The sequence below is a fragment of the Pleurodeles waltl genome, chromosome 8, assembly GCF_031143425.1.
Source record: "Pleurodeles waltl isolate 20211129_DDA chromosome 8, aPleWal1.hap1.20221129, whole genome shotgun sequence".
NCBI lineage: Eukaryota > Metazoa > Chordata > Amphibia > Caudata > Salamandridae > Pleurodeles > Pleurodeles waltl.
The window spans coordinates 1,492,028,638-1,492,056,011 of record NC_090447.1 but is presented as its reverse complement, the minus strand read 5'-3'; the positions used below and the strand labels follow the sequence as shown (position 1 = coordinate 1,492,056,011).

At 46.9% G+C, this 27,374-nt stretch overlaps 1 protein-coding gene across 5 annotated transcripts in view; it reads right to left on the bottom strand.

Annotated features, from left to right (window-relative positions):
• The window catches only part of STXBP5L (syntaxin binding protein 5L), a 1,301,131-nt gene that overhangs the window by 1,217,921 nt on the left and 55,836 nt on the right, over window positions 1–27,374 (bottom strand). For all 5 annotated transcript variants that reach the window (XM_069202705.1, XM_069202706.1, XM_069202709.1 and 2 more), the window contains exon 2: window positions 22,518–22,615. In XM_069202705.1, coding sequence (XP_069058806.1) covers window positions 22,518–22,615 — 98 coding nt within the window. The remainder of the gene's footprint in view (window positions 1–22,517; window positions 22,616–27,374) is intronic.

Below are 27,374 nucleotides of genomic sequence, written 5' to 3'. Positions count from 1 at the left end.
TGAGAGGTGAGCATGAAGTAATGGTGCTGAGAGGTGGGCATGGGGTAATGGTGTTGAGAGGTGGGCATGGACTAATGGTGCTGAGAGGTGGGCATAGAGTTATGGTGTTGAGAGGTGGGCATGGAGTAATGGTGCTAAGAGGTGGGCATGAAGTAATGGTACTGAGAGGTGGGCATAGAGTTATGGTGCTGAGAGGTGGCCATGGAGTAATGGTGCTGAGAGGTGGCCATTGAGTAACAGTACTGAGAGGTGGGCATAGAGTTATGGTGCTGAGAGGTGGGCATGGAGTAATGGTGCTGAGAGGTGGGCATAGAGTTAGTGTGCTGAGAGGTGGGCATGGAGTAATGGTGCTGAGTGGTGGCCATGGAGTAATGGTGTTGGGGGTGGGCATGGAGCAATGGTGCTGAGAGGTGGGCATAGAGTTATGGTGCTGAGTGGTGGCCATGGAGTAATGGTGTTGGGGGTGGGCATGGAGCAATGGTGCTGAGAGGTGGGCATAGAGTTATGGTGCTGAGAGGTGGGCCTGGAGTAATGGTGCTGTGAGGTGGGCATAAAGCAATGGTGCTGAGAGGTGGGCAGAGAGTTATGGTGCTGAGAGGGGGCATGGAGTAATGGTGCTGAGAGGTGGGCATAGAGTTATGGTGCTGAGAGGTGGACCTGGAGTAATGGTGTTGTGAGGTGGGCATAGAGCAATGGTGCTGAGAGGTGGGCATAGAGTTATGGTGCTGAGAGGTGGGCATAGAGCTATGGTGCTGAGAGGTGGGCATAGAGCTATGGTGCTGAGTGGTGGCCATGGAGTAAAGGTGCTGAGAGGTGGGCATAGAGTTATGGTGCTGAGAGGTGGGTATGGAGTAATGCTGCTGGGAAGTGGGCCTGGAGTAATGGTGTTGTGAGGTGGGCATGGAGCAATGGTGCTGAGAGGTGGGCAGAGAGTTATGGTACTGAGAGGTGGGCATGGAGTAACGGTGCTAAGAGGTGGGCATAGAGTTATGGTACTGAGAGGTGGGCATGGAGTAATGGTGCTAAGAGGTGGGCATAGAGTTATGGTGCTGAGCGGTGGGCATGGAGTAATGGTGCTAAGAGGTGGGCATAGAGTTATGGTACGGAGAGGTGGGCATGGAGTAATGGTGCTAAGAGGTGGGCATAGAGTTATGGTGCTGAGAGGTGGGCCTGGAGCAATGGTGTTGTGAGGTGGGCATGGAGCAATGGTGCTGAGAGGTGGGCATAGAGTTATGGTACTGAGAGGTGGGCATGGAGTAATGGTGCTAAGTGGTGGGCATAGAGTTATGGTACTGGGAGGTGGGCATGGAGTAATGGTGCTAAGAGGTGGGGATAGAGTTATGGTGCTGAGCGGTGGGCATGCAGTAATGGTGCTAAAAGGTGGGCATAGAGTTATGGTGCTGAGCGGTGGGCATGGTTAATTGTGCTGAGAGGTGGGCCTGGAGTAATGGTGCTGAGAGGTGGGTATAGAGTTATGGTGTTGAAAGGTGGGCATGGAGTAATGGTGCTAAGAGGTGGGCAGAGAGTAATGGTGCTGAGAGGTGGGTATAGAGTTATGGTGTTGAGAGGTGGGCCTGAAGTAATGGTGTTGGGGGTGGGCATGGAGCAATGGTGCTGAGAGGTGGGCATAGAGTTATGGTGTTGAGAGGTGAGCATGCAGTAATGGTGCTAAAAGGTGGGCATAGAGTTATGGTACTGAGAGGTGGGCATGGAGTAATGGTGCTGACAGGTGGGCAGAGAGTTATGGTGCTAAGAGGTGGGCATGGATTAATGGTGCTGAGAGGTGGGCCTGGAGTAATGGTGCTGAGAGTTGGGTATAGAGTTATGGTGTTGAAAGGTGGGCATGGAGTAATGGTGCTAAGAGGTGGGCAGAGAGTAATGGTGCTGAGAGGTGGGTATAGAGTTATGGTGTTGAGAGGTGGGCCTGGAGTAATGGTGTTGGGGGTGGGCATGGAGCAATGGTGCTGAGAGGTGGGCATAGAGTTATGGTGTTGAGAGGTGAGCATGAAGTAATGGTGCTGAGAGGTGGGCATGGGGTAATGGTGTTGAGAGGTGGGTATGGAGTAATGGTGCTGAGAGGTGGGCATAGAGTTATGGTGTTGAGAGATGGGCATAGAGTAATGGTGCTGAGAGGTGGGTATAGAGTTATGGTGTTGAGAGGTGGGCATGGAGTAATGGTGCTGAGAGGTGGGCATGGAGTAATGGTACTGAGAGGTGGGCATAGAGTTATGGTGCTGAGAGGTGGCCATGGAGTAATGGTGCTGAGAGGTGGCCATTGAGTAACGGTACTGAGAGGTGGGCATAGAGTTATGGTGCTGAGAGGTGGGCATGGAGTAATGGTGCTGAGAGGTGGGCATAGAGTTAGTGTGCTGAGAGGTGGGCATGGAGTAATGGTGCTGAGTGGTGGCCATGGAGTAATGGTGTTGGGGTGGGCATGGAGCAATGGTGCTGAGAGGTGGGCATAGAGTTATGGTGCTGAGAGGTGGACCTGGAGTAATGGTGTTGTGAGGTGGGCATAGAGTAATGGTGCTGAGAAGCGGGCATGGAGCAATGGTGCTAAGAGGTGGGCATAGAGTAATGGTGCTGAGAGGTGGGCATAGAGTAATGGTGCTGAGAAGCGGGCATGGAGTAATGGTGCTAAGAGGTGGGCGTGGAGTAATGGTGCTGAGAGGTAGGCAGAGCGTTATGGTGTTGAGAGGTGGGCATGGTGTAATGGTGCTGTGAGGTGGGCATAGAGCAATGGTGCTGAGAGGTGGGCAGAGAGTTATGGTGCTGAGAGGGGGCATGGAGTACTGGTGCTGAGAAGGGGCATGGATACAGACTGCTAGCTTTCTGGTCTTGGGAGCACCATAGCACCACTGGTTGGTGTTGCTTGTGGTTATATTGGTCCGCATCCAGTTAGGTTTCTTGAACATTTACCTCTTCCGAAGGCCTCATGCGGAGGCCTCTGGCACTTTCTGGGAGGTAAAACCGTCCGGATAATAGTGATGCCACATCTTGTGCTTTTTCCCCAGGGCGGACTTACCTCCCTGACTGAGGAGATGAACGCCCATGCAAACTGTTGGCATAGAGTTAGTGTGCTGAGAGGTGGGCATGGAGTAATGGTGCTGAGTGGTGGCAGGACAAAAGACTGCCCGGGCATTTGCGCACGTCACCACCATGCAAAGCACCAGATATCCCAGCAGTGTTCCCAAATATTGGAAAATCTGGGCCTCTGTATGTTGACCTGTGTGCATTTCACCTGAGCTTCAGGAAAGTGTGCTGTACGTGCCTGTACGTGTATGTTGTGTGTCTAGGTGCTTGCATTATACGAAGGTCAGTCCTGTTGGCTTTGACAGCACGGATTCTGCAGCTGCTGTTATGGAGAGCTTTGGTCGTGAAAGTGCTGGTTATATGCAGGAGGAAGGCATCTCAGGTACTGCCATGAGATTGAAAGGCTCCTAGGGCCAGATGTAGGAAAATCCTGAATTGCAATTTGCGAGTCGCAATTCAGGATGCAGGATGGTGTCCCTGACACCATCTGCGACTCGCAAGGGGGTCGCAAAGGCCCACCTCATTAATATTAATGAGGTGGGTCGCTATTTGTGACCCCCTTGCGACTCGCAGCACTCACAGGGATGGTGGCCTGCTGGAGACAGCAGACCACCATGTCTGTGACTGCTTTTAAATAAAGCAGGTTTTTTTTTGTAATGCCGCCAGTTTTCCTTAAAGGAAAACGAGATGCATTACAAAATGAAAAAAATGAAACATGGGACCACTGCCTGCTCTGAAAAAATGTTTTCCATGCCCTTCACAAAGGGGAAGGGGTCCCCTGGGTCCCCTGGGGACCCCTTCCCTTTTGTGAATGGGTTACCACCCGTGTGACACTGGTGGTAACTGCGAGTTGCTTTCCGCCCACATTCACAAAGGGGAAGGGGTCCCATGGGTCCCACGGGGACCCCTTCCCTTTTGCGAATGAGTTACCACCTGTGTGACACTGGTGGTAACTGCGAGTTGCTTTCCGCCCACATTCACAAAGGGGAAGGGGTCCCCTGGGTCCCCTGGGGACCCCTTCCCTTTTGTGAATGGGTTATCACCCGTGTGACTCTGGTGGTAACTGCGAGTTGCTTTCCGCCCACATTCACAAAGGGGAAGGGGTCCCCTGGGTCCCCTGGGGACCCCTTCCCTTTTGTGAATGGGTTATCACCAGTGTGACTATGGTGGTAACTGCGATTGCGTTCGCGGTCACAAAGCAATGCAGCATCGCGCTGCGACTCGCAATTAGGAAGGGGAGCACCCCTTCCTAATTGCGACTCACAGTCCCGTTTTGCGAGTCGGTAACCAGGTTACCGACTCGCAAAACTGGCATTGGGCATCGCGATGTGGGTTTTGCACTTCGCAAACAGTGAAATTTGCTGTTTGCGACGTGCAAAACCTTTCCTATATCTGGCCCCTAATGACTTATTTATGGCAGAATGTCTAGCTGCGTCAGCAAACAGCCATCATCGTAACGCAGACGTGCTCCTGCTACGCCCAACCGCCTCTAAGCGCTCCCGGGGCACTGGCATCGGTTTTCCAGGGCACACACGAGTTCCTTCCTGTGCTTCGATTGTAACTAAAGCTATAGGCTAGTGTTAGGCAAGAACTTTTTGTTTCACTTCACTAAAATGATATGTATGACACACTTATGTGCAGGGGCCTCCAGCCATCGGTCTGTTGTGTTGTTCACAGTTTTCCTCCACCCACTACAGGCAGCCATTGACTGACCTCACTCTCAGTAAAAGGCTTTTGCTATTTCACAAGGAGCACATCTACACACATAGTGGTTGCCTATCAGGGCCGCCTATAGCGCTGGCGGTGCCTGGTGCGCCAATATATTCCGGGCGCTTCCCCCAGTGCTTAATTTGTACATAAAAACATGCTGGTGCCCAAAACGCTGCTGCTGCAATGAAAGGTGCGAGCAGGGAATACTGAGGCAGCGTAATCCTGAAGCCATCTCGGGCCTCTTTAATCCCTTTACAGCCAGTCCCTGCCTCTTCTGCTCACTCTTGCAGCTTTCTGTTTTCTTCATTTGTGACGCTTTTTCGTTTTCCTCCGTCTTTCCCACGTGTGCCTTTTGCTCACAGTAAATGCTTGAGGCAGAAAAATAAGTGCCGGCCCCCAAAAATAAGTGTCGGTGCCCCGCACACCACCGGTTCAAATTAAGCACAGCTTCCCCCATGTCCTCCTTCTCCACAAATCCCTTCACTACCACTGTACATCAGTGCCCCTCCTTTCTCCGTAGCCTCTCTCTGACAAACATTTCATTGTTATAGCGCTACTCACAGTTCACTCACAGTCAGTTTTGTGATATGCATGGTGCACTTTCTTTGCAGCAGGCACAAGACCCTCCTTGCCAATCTGCCACTGGACAGAATTCCAATCTCTCACCAGAACAAATACTAATCGCCAGAGTTATCTCGATATTTTTACTGTTGACTGAAAATTGCTGGACGCACAAGGAAATTCACTGCTTTTATACCAAAAGTTATTTTTAAACACAGCGTCCTTCCACCAAAGTCAGCGCAGGTGCGGCTGCACCGGTCGCACCTCCCTAAAGTCGCCAGCCGCCTGCAGTGCCAGACTACTTTGACAATGCGTGGTGTTTGAGATCAACATTGTTCCAGGCAGCTCCACTACCTATAAAGTTTTACACAAACCATGTCAAAACAAAACAAGCACTGAAAAAGCCAAAAGTGCCAGACGTACTGGATTGAATGAATGAATGAACATATAAAGCATTGACTGTCACCAAAAGCAGGGACCAAGCACCAAGAGAGAGAGAGTGAATGGAACACTGAGAAGAACGGAAAGAGAGAGCAGACAAACGACAGCAGAACTTTGAGTGAGAAACCCTGATAGGTTAATAGGTTGGTTTTCAGTTTCCTTAGGAACATACTGTGGTCAACAATGGATTTCCAACTAGAGCGCAGCTGGTTCCAAGTTTTCGCTGCCAGTGCTGAAAAATATCTGCTCCCTTACACGAATCACCTCTATCGAGGCATTGAAAGAAAAGGGACTACACTTTCTGATACAGGTGCTCATGGCAGGGGCCCCTGTCCCCTGAGAGTACAATATAAGTCAAATCTGGGCCCTTGAACTGTGTTCTTTGGTTTATTGATAACCTATGAATTTTGCACCTGGCATCTCAGATGTGTCAAATTTTCACAAACCAGATGCCTGGCAACTTTGATATGAAAAATATGTAGACGGATCCCAGGTTTGGCAGGTAGACCCAGGTCCCACACATCTGTGTAATCAGTTCTGGAGAGAATGGATGCTGCCCCTACAGTAGGAAGGAACTTTAGGGAAATGAATCCCAGGCTTTCCTATGACTTCTCAAATGATGTCAGCAGGAGAACACAACCAGATTAATCTGAGCTTCTAAAGGGAGCTCCTTGGCCAACTTAAAACCAAGGTTGTTGACAACATTAGCAAGAGATGCAAGAGGGTCCAGACCTCAATGCCATATGTCAGCTCACCAGGGGAGCCAAAGTCACAGATGAGGGCCTCCATCTTGGATGCTTTAAGTTTAAGTGTGTTCCCAGGCATTCTAGACTGAAGAGCTGTTAAACTCAGATTAAGATATCCAATTGACGTGAAAGGCTGGAACAATAGGGATGAGTGGTTGGATGTCAAAACCTAAATAAAAGTAGGAAAAATAAATACCCTTGAGGGACCCTACATTTTATCCGAAGAGACGCAAATGAAGAAGCTCAGAGCGAGGGTCTGAATGCCTGGACTTGCACCGGATCCAACCCTGGTTGTCCAGAAAATGTAAGACTGAAGGTCTTGCGTGTGTTCAAACTTCCAGCAAGGGGCAACCAGAGCGACAGGGATCAGGGCCTAGTGTGGTACTAAGTAACTATGGCCACAAATAAGAAAGTGGCAAACAGAGAAGACCTTTACCAGACTTCCCTGCATACAGACCCGAGCAAGTGCTAAGCAAGGGACAGCAAGGGACAGGCAATGACAGAGACACCGAGGAGCTCCAAGATATCACCCAACTTTCCTCCTAAACGCTCACTGGGAGAGAGAAAAAGTATCACCTTTAAGTACTGTTTAGGTTTTCAGCCTCACTTATGCCCACCTGTGGAGGGTAGCAGGAAACAAGCAACTGCTGGTCGCTGCTTCAAGGAATACATTTCATCACAGGTAGGGTGGTGTGAAGGCCCAAAGAGGTCCTTGATTCACAATGATTTTACTTTCATGAATGAGACTCGTGCATTGGTGACTCCCAAAGTAGAAATATTGGACTGATGTTAGTAGAGGCATCATCTATTTATGGAGAACCTCTGTCTGTATGTTCTTTTCACTTAGAAGTCGGTGTTCACATAGGACTGACAGAGGAAGGCTCAGGGAAATGTCTAGTGAATTATGTGCACAGAGTCACCTGTGACTATGTGGATACACATAAACATGTCACACTTTTTTGCGCTCATATTTAGTTTACTGCGTCCATGTTCTGTGCTCTGATGCCTTGGATCCCGAAGTCCTCCTGGGGCAGAAGCTGCAGTGGCCAGGCAGTGGAAGGCTCCTGCGGTAGAACCAAAAGGAATGTGAGCAAAAGCAAAACATAATACAAAGGAGAGGAGAACATGTGGGAGCCAAAAGGGACAGAGATGCAACTGCAGCCTCTCTGCCTGGCTGCGAGGCTCGCGCCTTCAACCAGCATCTACCTTCATGGGAGTGCGTCTTCCTTCTTACAGAACCCTCTCTCTGTTTGGTGCAAGTCATCTTGCTTGATGTCCAGCCTCTCTGCGTTAGCGTGGTCTTCTGCCTCCTGCATAGCCTTTAACTTGGATGTGAGTCTCATGCCTTAGAGCACAGTCACACTCCTCAGGTGTGAGTGTCACTCATTAGAGCACAATGTCACTCGCTGCGAATGAGTCTTACATCTTGGAGCAAAGTCTCAAGCATTCAGAGTGAATCTTACTGGAGCAGAGTTGTAATCAGTGTTTTATGTGCCACTTCCTCCAGTACAGCTTACAGATTTCTTGTGTCTCACACCTTGCTGCAGGCTCTGTCAATGGGTATGAGTTGCATGCCTTCATTCAATGTCCCTTCTGGGTTCACGTCTTAAGGAGCCTGATGTCACTCAATTACCGCGACTCTGGCCTTTGGAGCCCTTTCACACTCACCAAGTGTCACACAGTGGGCTCCCTCTTCGGGCATGTATGGCACCTCTCAGTGCACTCTCTTCGCCACTTGTTGTGAACCACAAACCTTGACGTGCACCTTTAATCACTGGTTGGTATTTGCAATTCTTGGAGCATTGTTTCACCCTTAGCTATTCTCAATGGTCTTATTGAGATTGTCACACACTGGACACTTTTGTCCAAAACCACTCAGCTCTCACTCCAGTGGACTCCTGGACCTGCGGTATTTGCTGGAGTGTTGCCTGGGCCTGGGTGGCCACGAGTGTACTTGTGGAGTGAGATATCAGGAAGCTAAAGAGCCACAATTTGGATTTAACTTGGAGCTTCTCTCTGGTGCGGACATCATGCAGCTTTGATGAGAAATTGTGCACACCTACAAACTCTGAAAGGTCCCGCTTTGGGGTGAGAACTCCTGATTCCAGAGGGACACAGGGGGGAAGACTGAAAAGAGACTGTAGAAGGCACATGGGTAGGGAAATAAAAAGAGACACTATTGGATCACAGAAGGGGGAAAAAGAGAAAGAGACACCAGGGGCATCAGAGAGTGAATGACAAGAGCCACTGGGAGAATACAGAGATTCCAAGAATGAAACAAGCATTGGAAAAGCTAATATGTCTAACCAATGAGAGATCTATTGACTTTGTCAATGCTCCTGTGTATCATGGCTTAGAGGAAAGAAAAAAGTGCTATGACACGGCCAGCGATGACTGGGTCATCTCAATTTTGTATTTAAGCCATGTTACACAGCAGATGCGCTACTGTGCAATATCTTATATAAAGCATGTGGGTGAAGCAACGGGAGGGATGCGCTGGATGAGAGGGTGAGAGCATCAACAACCGGAAGGGGGAAAGCAACACAAGAGAGGAGAGAGAATTGGAGGGAGCAGCAGTAACGGAAAGTGGGAAGAAGGCAGTATGGGGAAAGGAAATGGAGGGGAGAAGAATTAGTACCTGAATCATGGCACGAGTATCAAAAGGGCACCAATTAAGCTAAAATAATCTGAGGTTGATCCATGCTCTACCGAAAGGAATGGAAGTGATGCTTGGCCTGCGCTGGCCAATTAGGAGTTAGCAAAGAAGCGTGACAACAAAGCCAACAAATGGTAAACAATGGGTGGGCTCTAAGCCTTCTACTGTAAAAAATAAATTCCGCAAGTGAAAGCGCATGCAGCACTTGCACTGCTTGCGGTGTCAACCTAAAAAGGCAGTGTGATGGAAAACAGACAGAGAGAAAATGAAAAGACGGCATTATGGAAACCCAGAGGGAGAAGAATTATCATCTTGTTACTGCAACCAGATGGAACCTAAAATACACAGTGTTCCAGGAGCACACACGCCCGGAAATTGCCAGCCTGAGTCACAGACTGGAAGTCTCCAGTGAAACAGCTCGTGGTGGTAGAAGACAGAAGAAAAGGCAGCCACTGAGAGTGTAGCCAGGCAGGAGAAGAGAGGCAGAGGTGCAAATAGGCAAAGGCCTAAATAAAAGCAACCGCATGCTACCCCAGCACTCCACAGAGGTAGAAGCTTGCAGGAAGGGTAACCGACCACATCTGGAGTGGGGGAGGGAGTGGGCAGGAGCTGGGCTATAGATAAAAAATACCTCTGACCACTGACAAAGCAAGGAATACCACAAAGGGAGCAGCAGGCAATAGGGTGAGACAGATATACTCTAAGGCATGAGAACAGGAGGTAGACCACAGGCTATAGCCAGGAAAGCCCCCAGCATGCCAGTCACCAGGCCACTGAGAAGCATGGAAAGCGTGCCACTGTGAAGCAGCAGAAGCATTGTATGTGGATGGGGCTAGCTTCTGCTTTGTGCTATGTGAAAAAAAATCTGCCCAAACTTCTAATTTAGTAGGTTGGGCTCCACACAGGAGAGTTACTTACAGGTTGGTGGACAGTTAGCAGTAGCTCACGCGCTACTGGCTGGAGAAGCCTGGTCTACAGGAGGGAAAGACTACAGGGAAAATAGCTTCCATGTAGAAAAAAAAACACATTTTTCATGTTTCTGTTTCTCTAACACTATGGGGGTTATTACAACTTTGGAGGATGTGTTAATCCGTCCCAAAAGTGACTGTAAAGTGACGGATATACCACCAGCCGTATTACGAGTCCATTATATCCTATGGAACTCGTAATACGGCTGGTGGTATATCCGTCACATTTGGGACGGATTAACACCTCCTCCAAAGTTGTAATAACCCCCTAGGTATGCAGAATCTACACAAGGCAAATACTCTACACTTGTAGGGTCCTGGGAACGTGAAGGCCAAGAGTGCATGTTCAACATATTAATTAATGTGCCTCCATTTTGCACAAATTACATTTTACTAATGTCACCTGATAGTAGTTTCTTGAAATAGTTAACCAATGTAAGCTTTGTGAAGCAGCATGCTACGTGTTTGCCATTCACAATCTTCTTCATGAATCAGGGATAAGTCCCTCAATACAATTATTTTAGAGAACAATATGTCTGCCACATAGGGTCACTGTAATACGGTGGAAGGAACCAGTTACACTCTTAGTATAGAAACAAATCGGCTAGTTATTCTATTTTCAGCCTCTGGACACCACACGTTAGCACATGTGGAAATGCTGACAGTGGTCGGTAGTATGAAGCGTGTCCTTTTCAACAGAGGAGCTGACATGAACACATGAAGCCTCAAGTTTGACCATTAGATAATTTACTATGAAACTCCACGTGAAAGGGAAACAGAACCGGTCTGAATAATGCAGCCACCTTCTCCCTACAAAGGAGTATCCACAATTTGCTTTCGATGGGCCATCATAAAAGTCACATACTAGCCCCAGTATGTCATGGATTGGCCTTCAACATATGCTCTGCAAGCAGGTCCCCGGGCATTCCCACAATTTGTTGTGTATGGGCCATATTTTCAAACTGAGGCAGTATGTCTCCAAAAGCGCCCCCAATTTTCAGTGGATGGGTCCCATGAGACGCAGTGAACATCTTGTTGCATGAACAAGCACATTTATTCAAACACAGGTTCACTCCAACACTTACACAGGCACATAGGTGGCATACACAGGCCAGTGCAGGTCCTGTGGTGCAGGGCAGACCTCATCTTTAAGGGTGATCTCTATTCAGCCTAAGGCCTATGGATAAGTATCTGTGAGCTATAGGATTCTCAGAGGCTAATACACGGGGACAGTTGTGGAAATAGTCACCGCACTCAAAGTCGTACCTACAAACTGGTGCTATCCTCCCTGGGTCAACCGTTCCAACAAAACACCCTCATCCATAAGCAACCTCGCCAGATATTAAACCACAACAGTTGTGAAGGTGTCAGTAAACTCTCATTGGTCCTTTCAGTCATCAAAGACAGCCAACTCTTCGTGTTCATTAAAAGCCTTTACTCTTTAGTTTCATCTTGACAAGTTTCAAGTCAGACATGGACGCAGCCATGGCTGTGTCCATGTCTGACACCTTCACAACCGCTGTGATTTAATTTACTGAGTGCTTCTCCCATTCTGTTCGCAGGATTCTCAGAGGCCCCTCATCAAATTCTAAAAGGGGCCCCAATTATTTTGTGTAATACCACTGATGCACACGGTCAATCATACACACTCATACACATTCAACAGCAGAGACTCACAGGTTCACTCCCACACTCTGACACACAGACTCTGTCCATCGCTCTGACCCTTTTCACACTTCTACAGGCTATACATACAATTGTGCAAGCAAGTATGCGCCTGTTGGGGTGCTGTACACACAGCTGCATTATTGTGCACACGCATGTATACATTTATATACTCGTGTGTACAGTAACAAAGGTGAGAAGAAAATACAGAACAGTGAGAGGAACAGCCCACAGAGGAACAAACATCAAGCCCAGGGCATTCTCGCTGGTAAAAAGTGAGTCTGGTGCCCTGTGGCAGGAGGTGGGCACCAGAGCTGGGGAAAGTTCGAGCACGTGTGATACAAATTCTGGGATTCATTCACAAAACGATCAGCAGACGAATGCAAAAGTGAAATCTAGGGTTCTCAGCCGTGGTTGATTGTTGACCCTAAATTCTACTTAGGGTGGATGTTCTACAGAGATCCTTAGGGCTGGGGCAATGTGTGCTCCCAGGAAGCGGGCACAGACTCCGGCAAGGGGCATATCTGTGGGCATTCAAACAACTCACTGCTTGTTCATAGAAAACGCTCACACAACTTTAGTGCTGAAAAATGAATGCTGAAGCAAGTGTGCTTAATGACTGAAAAAACAAACAAGCATTTTCCATGTAGATAAAATGTGAAAGAAAGTAACATGGGCAAGTGCACATGTACTCGCCAGCACGGTGAACACTAGGCAGGAGTAAGTGCAGGCGCGCAGGAGTACGCTGGGAAGTATACAACTCCTGCAGAGAAGCGATGGCTTCTCCAAAGGTGCACATCCATGCCAGTTGCAGGTGTGAGCTGGGGACGTATGTCATTATGACATATGGAGTGGATCTGGCCCCTATAGAGCATCCTCGCACCACAACAGGCTCCTCCACTAATTAACACTAGTAGACGGGTCCCGTGTGACCCCCAGTACACTACTCTCCCAGGCAGCAAGGACGATAGAGCACCACTAACTCACAGATCACTACAGATGTGGGGTGTTTGGCACTCCTCATCCTTCCTTCCCCTTTTTGACTTCTTTTTCTGTTGTGAGTACGTTGTGCGTCCCTATATAGCGCCCATCCGTGGTCCCCATCCAGTGCGCTATGCAGAGGTTTTCATTTAATTTCAAATACACTTCAATAACCATTGAACTTAATAAGCAGGGGGTAGCTTTGGGGGGTGTTGTGGTGTTACCACCGCTAACAAAAGTGTTTTTCGGTAATTATTTAGATACAGGTGTTTTCAGTCAGGTATGGTGAAATGTGTGTCGGATTTCACCTGGAATGTTTACCTACAGCACACTCACACTGTGCCCCTCTCTGAAAGTCCTCAAAGTATTGATTTTTTCACAGAAATTACAAATATTGTTTTCCCCCACGTTATATTCCTATTGGTCCGTATTCCTCTCTCTTTCCACTGCCCCATAGCCCCTCTCAAGCACCTGCTTGTCGTATATTGTAAATTAACTTTAAGTGCTAGAGTGGTTGTTGTCAAATCTGAAGTTCACACCCCTTCAATCTCGCTGAACAAGCTACGCGCCTGGTAATAAAATGCAAAAGGGTTTATTTCACTTCTTAACCAACCAACACCGCGGTGGACCTCTGGCTATTCCTGCTGTAATGCCAAGTAACACCCCCTCCCCATGAGAGGGCTCTCGCACAGACATGGCCCGCAGTCTCACATCACAACCCGGGCCACATAATTAAAAGCCAGCGTGGAGAGCTCCGTGGAGGCCGGATGCCTGCCTGCCTCCGCCGGGATGGAGAGCTGCGGGCCTGGATCAAGGAGGGATGCAGGGAAAAAAAGCCATCATGCGCGGATTAGCTGGGAGGGGGGCCACGCGCTGTACTGCGCCCCGCGCGTGATTAGATTACTAATGGGCACTGAGAGGCGCGAGGCAGGGCTGCAGTGCTCCACGCGCTCCCTGCAGGCTCACCGCGGCCACCCATGCACCGAGGTTAACCCCTGCATTCGTGGCAAGGAATGACTCCCACATCCAGGCCTCCCGGTTCACGGTCGACCGAGCAGCGGCCGTTCTTCACAGCCTACAACACAGCCATATACCCTGATTCCTAATGCCTCCTTGACGTGTTGTCTATGAACAGGGGCATAGCTTAGTCAGGAAGATTGCGGGTGGGGGGATTTCATATTTCCCACCAGTCAGGCTGACAAATGATATTAAAATATATGAGCAGAGTAGTTTCAAGGTATGGGCAAAAGTGGGCTCTGGCCCAGGACCCCAGCCTTTCAGGGGCCCCTGATACAGCCAGCTCTGTTCCTGAGAGAGGCTTGCCCTGGTGACCTTGAATACTTCTTAACAGATATTGCAAATAGCATTTTCCATGAATGTATTTTTATTGTGGGTAATGTGTGAGAGCCTATAGCAGACATTTTGCAGAGAAATGTTCTGTTTATGTTTCATCAACATCCATAAAAACATCTTTTAGATCAAAACAGGACCTCACATATGAGAAATGGGAGAGTATCAAAGAGATCATTTGCAGTAACATTAGTGAACTTCTGCTGTGTTATTCATTGCTATCCCTAAATATTACATTTAAACACATTTAAAATGTGGACAAGTGTACCGGTGCACTGTCAGTGACCTGGCCAAAGAGGACATGAAAGAGCTGAAATTGGATCATAAATTCAAAGCTGTTCCGAAGAGAGGGCCCCCAAAATACGTTTGCCCCAGGGCCTCTAAATCCTTAAAATGTACTTGTATATGAGGCAGGGGCAGCTCCTCCGCAAAGGCGGAGGAGTGTCACCCCACAGTTTTTTTCCAAAAATAAAAAATAAAATGATAATAACATACATTACGTTATCATTTTATTTTTCCTTGTAGGGCGGGTGGGGCTGGGCAGGATGGAGGGGGCCTGAGGAGGGCTATGTGCACACAAAGTGCACATGTCTTTTTGGCTAGCTGTGTTTGGCAGCCCAAAAAGACATGCGCACTTTGCTTGTTCTCCAGCTGTATAGCAGAGCTGAGTAGAGAACATGCACAGGCTCCTACTCCCAGTCTGAGCGACGAAGCAGGCTGCTCAGACCAATCACAACACTGCTGTCAGCAGCGTCGTGATTGGCTGGGAGCCTGTGCAGCCGGAAAGAAGAAGAGGACGGAGGGGAGACGAGCACGTCTCCCCTCAAAGGTAAATGTTTTTTTTTTATTTGGTTATTTATTTTAGACCCCATCCCCCCACCGTCCCTTCGCACCCTGTCCAGCCCCACCACCCCTGTTCAGTGGCAGCCACCACTGATATGAGGTGCAGGGCATAAGAGGGGCATTAAGAGGTAGAGGCGAGGGAAAGGAGTGTGGATTGTTAGGGGATTTAAAAAACAATATTTTGCGAAATAAGCAATATTTTTTAAAATCTTTGAAAAAAGGAGGCGAGAGTGCACATGGTTGTGTGTTTTTGTCTGTGTGTTTGAGTACAAATCCCACGTGAAATTTGACAGGCACCTCACCATACCCAACTGAACGCACCTGTACCCAACTCATTACTAGCTAATAGATTTATTATGGAGGTGTAACACCCCAAACATCCCTCCTGAAACTACGCCCCGTCTACGAAGCACAATTACAAGTCTTGGCTCGTGACTGTTTGCAGTAATTCCCCTGTATTAAAACATCATTTACCAAGTATTTATGCTGGGTGAAGCTGCAAGCATCCCATCAATGGCATGCCTTTATTTACTGACATTGCAGCAAATAACATTTTTATGAAAGGATGTTTGATTCTGATCTTAAATGTGGAGGCAGAGAGTTCCAGGTGGAAGTGGCCAGACTGGTGACGTGCCTGTGATGAAACCTCCATTCATGTCAAGCCCATGTGTTATATGTGCTGTATCAGATAATACATCACACACTTGTGAGGTGTACATGTAAAAGATGATATAACCTTTATAATGAACATGTGAAGACCCGCCTATGTCCAAGATTGGGGTCTACTGTTAAATTTTGGTGCAAGGGTGTTTTGCACAGAGCCACAAGGGGCCTGATTTAGAAGTCGGCAGACGGGTTACCCCATCACAACGGTGACAGATATCTCATCCGTTGAAATCTAAATCCCTTCAAAGCCTGGCCGTTAAGTGCAATAATCACAGGGTCTGGTAAGGGAGGGAGGTTCGGTTTCAGAAGATGGACCATAGAAGTTGAGGTATGCCAATGGTAAGAACAGCTCTATTGTTGTGTGAGTGAACACGATTAACCAATGATCAAATATCCCTCTACAGTAGACACAAGAAGAGGGACATCATTGTTGGTTTGGGTTCCACCTTATGAAGGCTGAAACACGACATTGACAGGATTGTACAGCTATGGAAGATAAGAAAGCAGGAGCAGAGCTTGAGAACCACCGCTGTGCAAGCTCTGCACACAGAGGTTAACTTTTAATTCTCAAGTATCTTTCCGCGGAAACCACTCACTGGGATCTCATTAGCATTACAATTGACGCCGAAACCCTCCATGCATAGCGCACAGAGTAATTTGCTTTAATTTCCAAATCGCACCCAGTACAATGGTGTTTTTATATCTTTATCTGCCACGTATAGGCTCTAGGCGCCTTTCGATTTATTCATTACGACCCTATTGATTCTCAGGGCGTATATTCGGAGAGTGGAATTGAAAATGTGTAAATGGTCTTACTGCCTTTACTGTGAGGGTTTGAAAATACCTGACTTTATATTCTAATCCCTTGCAATACATTACAAGTCCCAGTAACACAATGGAAGGCCCGTGCCTCGATAAAATGCCTGTTTAAAATTGTTTACAAGTAGTCTTGATGGAAACACAATGACAAACGCTAACAAGAGAGTATAGTAGGGTGAGTACTTTAGACGGTGTACATTAGAAAGCAGGAGAAATAGGAAATGTCGCAAAATTCCTGGATAGATTAAGAAGAGCCGTCCAACGGGTGGGCACCAAAAATACTGCCCCTGAAATTTGATGGTGCCCAGCAGACCGCTTCCTCTCCACCCAACCGTGACCCGAATGGATTTCCTCCTGGAGAAAAACTGAACTATGGAGAGTGTTTTTTGACAGAAACCTAAAGAAAGGAAACCATGTGGAAAAATCAGACACACCTGCAGGCACAGCTTTGCATTCCACAACTAATAAATTATAAACCTGAGGAAATATTCACACAGGTCAACACACAACATCATACCCTGATCAGCCAGGAGTTGCTTTAATGCCTTTTGTCAACATGTAGTACACACTATGTGTCTTGACAAGAGGCAGGAGAGTGGTATAGAAATGGTACCATTCAATATAATATATTACAATACAATACAACCCCTTCTGGATGTCTCTCATGCAGTAATAGGGTGCTCGCTGACTGTCTCCCCTGCAGTCATGTGGCTGCTTGTGGGTATCTCTAGCAAACACCTGATAACTGTCTCGCCTGCAGCAACATGACTGCTTTTGACAATGTCTGACAAACACTTGCAAGGAACCTCTCTCCTGTTGGCTATCTGACCTGCAACAAGATGGAGACCGGTTGGGATGTCTCAGCATCACCTCCTAACAGTTTCACCTGAAGCAATATGGCTACTTGTTGGTGTTGGCCCAACAAGCTCATGGCCTCTTGCTGTGATGCTGAGCAAAGACCTGATGATTATCTCTCATGCAGCAATATGGCTGCTTCCTGGATGACTCCGGCACTCGAAGACTGCTTACAGAAGTGAGGCTAGAGGCTGAAATACAAACATTCTTGGTACTTCTGGATAGCAGGGGATGGTGAGCTGGTAGCCATAGGGCCATCTCAGTGTCTATAGGAAGCACAAGCTTGCAAATGCCTGGGAGAGTGGCAGCTCCTTGGAGACGTGTGCTCCTCAGTAGAGGTTAACGGGCGTCTGCTCTACGGATAGCCGGGTCTCAGGATATCGAAAGTCTTAGAAATTGGCGGATGGGTTACTCTGTAACAACAGTGACCGATATCCCATCCGCCGAAATCTAAATCCCATTGGAAATAATGGGATTTATATTTTGGTGGTCGGGATATCAGTCACAGTTTTAATGGAGCAACCTGTTTGCCAATATCTAAATCAGGCCCTTAACCAGCATCAGCTGCAGAGATACCGTGAGGATACAACAGAACAAGTCCTTCCCATTTCCAAATGTGTCCTAGCCCTGAGCAATGAGATGCAGCCATGGGGCCTGGAGAACAAAGCGGGAGTGCAGTCTAATGCCACAAATAAAGAAAGTACAGTCTGCTGATGCTAAGTGCCATGCCAAGGGAAGAGGCTATCTCAGGTGCATTGCTGCCTCTAGAGGCACCGATGGTAGAGAGGAAATAATCATTGCGGCAGTGTCAATCTCCCCCATCAATTCTTTACTTGTTGTATGTTATTAAATAAATCCACAAAATGTACTCTTTGCCTTTTGTAAAAGGAAACCAACAAACTTTGGCGCTGAGAAATGTAGGCATAGTTACAGTGCAAACATAGTTGTGGACAAGGAATAGCTTAACAGTGAATATGTAGGAACCTACACAAAAGACTAAAAAAATTCTAACGAAACATTCTGGGCTCAGGATAGACAACTGTCCAACATCCTCAATGGAACAGTTAGCTCTCGGGGACAAAAGCCCCCAAAATTAGTTGGCCAACTAATGTAGACCCTCAGACATGAAACTGAAGCATTCTCTAAGTCATTGATCTTGCTGGGGTCTGTGCCCACATTGAAAGGGTAATGATGCCACACAAGAGAAAAGAGGGGTGAGAACAAAAGGGGTGGGCACACACTGCACCAAATGCCAGTAACCAGTTTTTGTAAAGCCAATGACATAAGCAGTTAGGTTGTTTCTAAGGGGGACCCATTTTCAAGTGTAAGTGGGCTGTAGCACTGAGACCTAAGTGATTTTTTCCAGAATTACTCAATGTAGCCATGAGTGGAGGTATGATTAGAGATTCAGAACATACGGCCCTAGCTTAAAGAAGTGAGCAATCAGATAACATTTCTGTCCTGTAATGCATGAGTCCGAGGGGTACTGAGATGAGGGGGAGAGGGATCCAGAACAGGATCCTAGTTGAACTGTATTGGGTATCATTAGAACTCAGACCTCGTCCAAGTAATTGGAAACCTGGCCTAGTGGTAGATGTTTGTAAAGGTCAATGGCTGACACCGTTATGGGCTCCTGGCGTCCACGACTGTCTGTGTAGGGGACTGGGTTGGGCAGAGGGAATTCTTGGAAAGGACGGGTGGGGTGTGTGCCTGGGAAAAGGCTGATAGCTGAATGGCTTGCTGGTCAGTGGACGTGGCATGCATGTGGCAGAACAGTGGCACGATGCTAGAGACAGGAAGAAGGCATGTGTGGGGACTCTGGTGATGAGCAGACCAGGGAAGGTGTTAGGCAACAACAATTCTTGGGGAATGGACGCTTTCTTACTCTATAAGTGAACTGCAGCAAAGAAGCTTTCAGATGTACAAGATTCTCAAAGCAGTGACAAAGTATGAAAAAAATGAGTTATGGGCTGATTTGGTCCGTATCATATGAAGATGCTAAATCTGGCCATGACAATTAAACATATGAGGGTCCCCCAATTCAGTGAAATAAAAACGAACTAGTTTTTTAAATCGATCACAGTTTTCCAAACTGAATTAAAAAAAAAAAATGTCCACCCTGAAACATATGGAATTTGTTAAATAGCTGTAGGAAATACCATTTCTTGAAGGTCACAGCTGCACAAAGCTGCAAATGTTTCCCCCGGCGATTATGTTTTTTCACTCGATGGTTGAGGGTTTGTGAAAATTATGTATGAATACAATGTGGCACAAGTAGTTTTTACAGGAACAAATCCCAGGAAAAAAACTCACTTTTACCAGGAATAAACATTTTGCTTGAACTTTCTATAGGAAAACGGTTTTGAGTGAATTATTATTCCCAGTCATTTGTTTATTGCAAAAATGGCAAACCTTGCAATCTTGATAAATTACATGGCTTATTAACTTCACCAAAAGTCATAGGTAAAATTAAAAGTTTGGTAGGATGCTGTCCATTTACTGTCACTGTGTAAAAACTTTAACGAAACACAGAAAACCAGCATGTCAACAACTCGTCATGCCACCAAACTGCATCTTTTAATAGCCCTTTCTTTAACCTACAAATTCCACTCACCCCAGCGCAGCAGCATATGGCTCTTCGGCTGTAAGAAAAAACAATTTCTTTGTTGGAACTTCCAGAATTTGTTGATCCTTTTTCATTCTCCAGTAGTTGAAACTCTGTTATTAACTTTGTAACACACTTTGGGCCTGATTCACAAGGTAAACTTACACATGAAGTCCAAGTTTAGACCAAAAGTCTAACTTTAGAATTGAAGTCTAACTTTAAGTCAGAAGACTCAGGCCCTGATTACGAGTTTGGCAGACGGAAACACCTGTCCGCCAGACTCCCAACAGGGTGGCCACCGCTGTAGTGGTGACCTCCCCGCCAGCCCCATTATGACTTTCCAGCTGGGCTGACGGGCCGAAACCAGGGTTTCTGCCTTTCAGCCCATAGGGAAAGTGGCAGCAGCATTGTCGCCGGCTCGTAATCGAGCAGGCAGCAATGCTGCCTCCCACAGGGGGCACCAGCACCCTCGTAATGCGCAGTGTCTGTACAGTAGACAGTGCGCATTACGAGGCTGCTGGGCAGGGGGTCCCTGAACTGCCCATGCCACGTGCAGTACGGGGCAGTGCATGGGACCCCCTGTGGCCCCCTGCACCTGGTTTTCCGTCAGCCTTTTCAAGGCGGTGAAACCACCATGAAAAGGCTGGCGGAGACCCAGGTTGTAATCTGTAGGGCCACGCTGCGTGCAGCGCAGCTCTGGCGGATTGCAACCCGCACCCAATGTCAGCCCGTCGGGATCACTAATCACAGTGGAGTCGGCGGTTGGACCGCCAGGTTCATAATGTGGCAGTCAGACCACCACCGCAGCGGTGGTCCGACTGCCACGGCATAATTAGGCCCTAAGTTTAAAATTCAGAGTTTAGACTTTAGGTCTAATCTTTAGGTCTAAGTTTACCATTGTTAATCTGACCAACAGTGAGCACTTCAGTCAATAGCCATAAGACACCACCTAACATATACCAACATCAGACCAAACTGCTGGCACAATGTGAAAGTGCGATAAAGCTAGGAAAAGCCTGAAAAATATCCATGAACTTCTGAACACTACTTGTTATAACAGTGTCCTCCAGGCAGTGACTGCCTGGATTCAGAGAAGAAGGTAGATCCCAGCAGTAACATTTGTACATTGCCCATCATCAAAAACATATCCAATCTATGACCTATTTTTCTGTTTAATGGTGAAATAACATCTTTCCTTCAAAGTATAGAGCAGGACCACCTTCCCGAATGTTGGTGAAATCAGTCATCACTCTTCAGTGCACAGACAAAAAAGTTAGTGCTGGACAAGTAAGAACCTGGTTCAGAGGGAAAGTGGACTAGCAGTTTGGGCTAAACCTTCCCTTTTTGGAGTGGACCCAAAACTGACCTGCACGCAATTGATCCCTGTCAGTAAATGCACAGACAAATTAAAAATGATGGAACGGGATACACCCAGAGGAATTACCACTTGTTCAGATTGATTCAAGAATTTCCATTCATTACTTTTGTCCTTTTTCGGAACGGTCTTTTGACAAGATGCACGAGATGACCTGACACCTCACTCTCAACATAGGTTACAGGTGCAGACATGATTTACAAAATAACTAGTTCCCTCAAACCAGAATGTATCATCATCCAGCTAAAGAAGATCCGGTTAGTAACCAACCATGATGTTGTTTCAACATTTGAACATTAACATAGTACACCATCAATGTAAGGTATAGCAACAAAGAATGATTTTAGCACCATAAACCAGTGGTTTCCAACCTGTGGTCCGGGGATCCCTAGGGGTCCGCAAAGCCTTCTCAGGGGGTCTGCGACTGCTTAAAAAATTAAATAATATGAACAGATTAGGTCCCTAGCTTTCAGTAATGACTCAGTGGGGGCCCCCGGATTCCAATAAAGATTCAGTGGGGGTCCCTGGGGTGCAGTAATGATAAAGTGGGCGTCCACAGAAATCAAAAGGTTGGGAACCACTGCCATAAACTGTTTGATTATGCACAAAGAAACCTATTTTAATAGAAGGATTTATAAAAATGCTCTACTTATATAATGGCAGTCTTAACACGCTCATGAAAGTCACAAAGTCTTTCTTGTAAACAGCAATACAATAGTAAGGTAACATCGGGACTACCTCACACGTCCAAAAACAAACATGGTCATTCTGGGCACAGTTTGACCACAGTCAAAGATAGAATCTGAAATTTAAACCTACATGACCCAACCCTCCACAACTTCAGATGCTGTGTCATCCAGGAAGAGGACACGTAATCACCAAGAAACACTTTACAAATCAACTAAACAAAAAATTAATTAGTAGGTATGCTGAACATGCCTCACTATCCACCGGCCTCAAAACATATGGCTCTTTGGTTTTACCAAAAAAACACCAATGCGGGGATTTCAAAATGTCTTGTTTCACATCATCAAATACAACAGTGGTTCAATATCATCAGCCAAGCTATCAATATCACGGACACAGGAAGCCCTTTGTGAAACATTAGATAATCCAACTACATTGAAAAGTATGTCTCTTACCTCAAAAGTTGCACAGGGGTGGGGTGGGGAATTGATCATGTGTCCCGCTATAGTGTGACCAAATACCCTAGAAATTAAAGTGTGTCTACAGAAAAGGATACATTCGTATTGCACCGGTTCGCGTCCCAATTGCCAAGATTTTCTGAACTGGATCGAAGGTCAAGGCAGTGGGCTGGTATGGAAATCCATGGCGAACAGTCTGCAAGAGAGAGAAGAGGACTTTGTAGATAAAATTGATAGGAATAATTCATCCTCCAATCCACAACTGCATCGGTCAGCATCACTTCTGAAATTACTACTGTCCCAAGATTAGACACTAAGTACAAGCAAGCATCACAAATAGTTCTTGTATCACAGTCAAAATTGGTAATACATTTGTTGTGTCTTCCTTACAATGAACCTAGGGATATTTTTCTGCCTTAAGTATGGACAATACTATATTAAGTGTGAGTTTCCATTTTTTTTCACATTCCTAATACTAAATAATGGATTAAACAAACGTTTTTACTCTATCTCTGGTCTAGCCATACCAAGTGCTAATCCCTTAGGCACACCACTTCTTCCAACAGGGACTTCAAACTCATCGCATGGACCAACATTGGCATTTCCACAATTGTCATTGCTTCCAGTTCACATACTGTTGTCACAGACTTCAAGCATTTTTACTCTACCGCAACTACACAGAAGGTCAGTAGCTATCATCAATCATTTGCACCTCCTTCTCTGGGTGGTGTGATCTCCCCACTCTCAACTGAACAGACAAACACAGCAGACCACACAGCCTGGTAACATGACTCAATTAGTTCAGTGTTCAGTGCTAGCTGCTGAAATCACCATTTCGACCTAGGAAAATAAACCTTTTGCCAGGCCTAAACCTCCCTTTTTAATACATATAGGTCACCCCTTGGATAGGCCCTAAAAGGCCATAGGGCAGGATGCAGCGTATTCAAAAGTTGGACATGTATTTTTCAGTTGTACATGTCCTGATAGGGAAAACTCTTACATTTGTTTTTCACTACTGCAAGGCCTACCTCTCCCACAGGATAACATTGGTCAATCTTATTACATTTAATAAGAGATAAATTTCAATTGGGAGCAGGTAGAAATGTCGAGCTTGGTATCTTAAGAATTATAATTTTAAAAAGCTATCTTTAATAGTAAAATTGGATTTTAAGTAACAATTCTGAAAATGCCACTTTTAGAAAGTTCTTGCCCCAACCATTTTGTGCCTGTAGCCTGTATCTTGGGTCAAATGTCTAGGTATAGCTGGCAGTTGGTCCTTGTGTATTGTACCAGACACTGAGACAAAGGGGGAATGGGTGTTGGCAGGATGGACCATCTTTCACTTGATAGGGGGTCGCAGCTGTTACCTACCACACTTGCACTAGCCTCTGCCACTGTACACTCACAAAGGGTTTGACACTAGTCTTTTATGTCCCAGACCAGTTGGGGCCAGGGCAGTGAGGCAGGAAATTGCAAGCACCTCTAGCACTGGAAACCTCCAGAATCTTCTCCTACTTCAAAGCTGGCACTGAGGATAAATAGTAGACCGGCAGACCCAACTCTTCAGTACACCTCTGCATCTGTGGAAGACCGAGAAGGACTGCTGTGCTGCTCTGCACAAAGGACTGCTACTCTTCTGCCCTTCTGCCGGAGTGAGGACTGGACTTGCATCTTGAACACAGGACCACCAGAGTGACTCTAGGTGCTGGTTGGCTGACCTCCTAAACCCAGCAGCTTGACTCTGTCACCTTTCACAGTCTTCTTCAAGGAACCCACCAGCACCTTTTACAGTCTCATGCATTGTTACCCCTGGCACCGTTCACAGTATTGTTTAAGGTGCTCCCCAGCACCTTTCACATCTTCTGCAAGAAAACCCCTGGCACCTTTCACAGTCTCATGCAAGCAAACCACCAGTACCTTTCACAGTCTCATGCAAGCGAACCACCAGCACCTTTCACAGTCTCATGCAAGCGAACCACCAGCACCTTTCACAGTCTCATGCATTGTTACCCCTGGCACCGTTCACAGTCTTGTTTAAGGAGCTCCCCAGCACCTTTCACATCTTCTGCAAGAAAACCCCTGGCACCTTTCACAGTCTCATGCAAGCAAACCACCAGTAACTTTCACAGTCTCATGCAAGCGAACCACCAGCACCTTTCACAGTCTCATGCAAGCGAACCACCAGCACCTTTCACAGTCTCATGCATTGTTACCCCTGGCACTGTTCACAGTCTTGTTTAAGGAGCTCCCCAGCACCTTTCACATCTTCTGCAAGAAAACCCCTGGCACCTTTCACAGTCTCATGCAAGCAAACCACCAGCACCTTTCACAGTCTCGTGCATTGTTATCCCTGGCACCCTTCACAGTCTTGTTCAGGGAACCCACCATCACCTTTCAGAGCGTCATGCATGGACATCTCCGGCACCTTTCACAGTCTTCTGCAAGGAAACACCTGGCACCTCCACAGTCTTGTGCAAGGAAACCACTGGCACCTTTCCCAGTGTTGTTCATGGAAACATCTGACACCTTTCACAGTCTCATGCATAGAAAACTCCCGCACCTTTCGAAGTCTGATGCATTGAAACTCCCCTCCCCTGAAAATCTAACTGTTCATGTGTGTCCAGTGCCAGAGCAGCATGGAGCTTTCTATCACCCTATGTTATGCATTCACGTCCTCATATTTCACACAGCTCCTGCCACCATACCTGAAGACAATGCTCAGCAGAATTACTGTGCTCCAACCATAGTTATACGTCTCTTCAGATATGATTTCACTCTAAGTGCGATGCAATATAGGGTTGCTGAGTAATAACATAACCAGGGGAGCTACAGTATTATTTACAGGTATAAATGAATTGGTTGGATTGATTTGAGGACATTTCACTGCAGGAGAAACATCAACACACTCTTAAAGCTGGTGTTTGCCCCACAGTGATTGCTGTTTTTTTAGGACCCGGATGCCCCCAGTAGGCCCCATCCCCAACACCCACCCAACGAAAACCGACAAATCCAGACTGACTTTGACAGTGGAAGAGTTTATTTACAAAATTGACAAGAGAATTCGAAACAACACTGGGCAAGTTCAAATGTAATAAATCCAGTTTAAATGTTTTACATTATAACTAAACAGAATAAATCAGAGCAAAGGATACACACATAAATCAGATGAATCAGACAAAGCAAATTTCTGTCAGGCAATAAATCATGCAGAACAATTAGTGTATGGCTACCACCCACAACACCAGGAACCTCCGGCGTTCCTGAACTCCATTGGACCACACAGGTGAACCGTACCTCACCTGTATCCGTGGGGGAGCATTTCCCAACACTTCACTGTTCCTTGGCCTCATGTTCAGGGTTCCGCCCCCCCCCCAACACCAAGCTGCCATGGAGCAGCAACGGGATGGCCAGGAGAGGGAGTCCCGTGCCCATCACATCGATCTGGGCACCCTAGTCCCGAAGCTAGTGTGTACATCCACAGGTTGGTTCAGGGCTGCAGGATCACACTCTTGGCGTTATCCAGGGAACCTGCCTTGAGGACCCCTCTGTTGCTTATGGTGAATTTAGTATCTCAGCTCTCATCACAAGGGTGACCAGGAGCCAAGAGGTCCTAAGCCCTCCCCACTACCGATGATCTCCACCCCCGATGCCACATCCATGAGAAAGGGCTGAGGCCCGATCTGGTGGGGCACCTAAATACGCCCTCGCGATGTAGCGCCGGCAGACAGAAGTGACGCGCCTCCTGTGCGACTGCCGGGTTCCTTCCGCCCTCTCATCTCGTGAGGTGAGAGGACAGAAGTAACACGGCCAGTTAATGTTAGACCGGAGCACAGGGCCGGGGCCACGGAGTCCCGGGACCTAAGCGCTGCACCACCACAATTGGGGTAGCGCTCTGTCATTGTCTTTACGGGTAGTGCCCCATTTGCCCTCTCCACTCTGCCCAAAAGCATTTCACCACCTAAAAGTGCAGCACTGTTTCATTAAATGTCGCAGTGCGGGGAGCAATATGTCCGTCTGCATAACTAACGCGGGCCAAAGTGTGAATACCAGTTGGATCTTTTCATATTTCTGTAGGAGGAAGCGGTTCTCTTGGGAGATGCTTTGCCTTCTTCCGGAGACATGGGCTGGGTCTGCTAAAACATCTCACCTGAATGCACACATTTTGTACTGCAAAACAACATGCAGGCATTTTGCCCTCCAAACTGTGCAAGGTGGAAGCTGAGCCTTTCATAGATTGTGTAGTTTCTGCTCACATTGCCAGCCTTGATTGCTCTAACACTTCCTGCCCTGTACATGGCCTGAATTTGTTCAGCAGTAGGTAGTATTCTTGCCTTTAAAAAAGGTATATGGCTACTGCACATGTCACCAATCCTAATTTTTGACTTTTTGTTGTCCATCTCCTCATTCAAGACTACCTCTTCTTGGCACTTGTTACCTTTTTGATTACTGGACCTTCTTTGATTACCATCTCTTTTGTGATCTACACAATCTGGCATCGCACTGCCTTTGTAGCCAGACTGGTGCCCTGTAGCTGCCAATATGTTTTACTCCTTTTAACAATTATAAGTTGTGTTTCTATCTCATGCATACCCTCGCCCATCACACCAACAGTCACCGCATTCCATAACACGACAACCACACCTCAGTGGTCATCATGCATGATTTGAAAAAATTCCACATAGGCTCTTCCAGCCACACACCCTACATGGTGTAGCTTGCTTTCTATGTGGTGTGGGTAAGCACTTCAGCACCCCACATAAGGGTGGTAAGCCCTCTACAAATGCTACAGTATAAGGAAAAACACCTGCATAATGCATACTGATACTTAGGTTTAAATCATTTTTAATTAAATTAAACATAAATTAAAAATAATCCACCATTCATCCACGTTGGTATCAACCCAGTAGGATTTCACCCATTTTGAATAACTAACCATAATGGAGAATCCTAGGAAT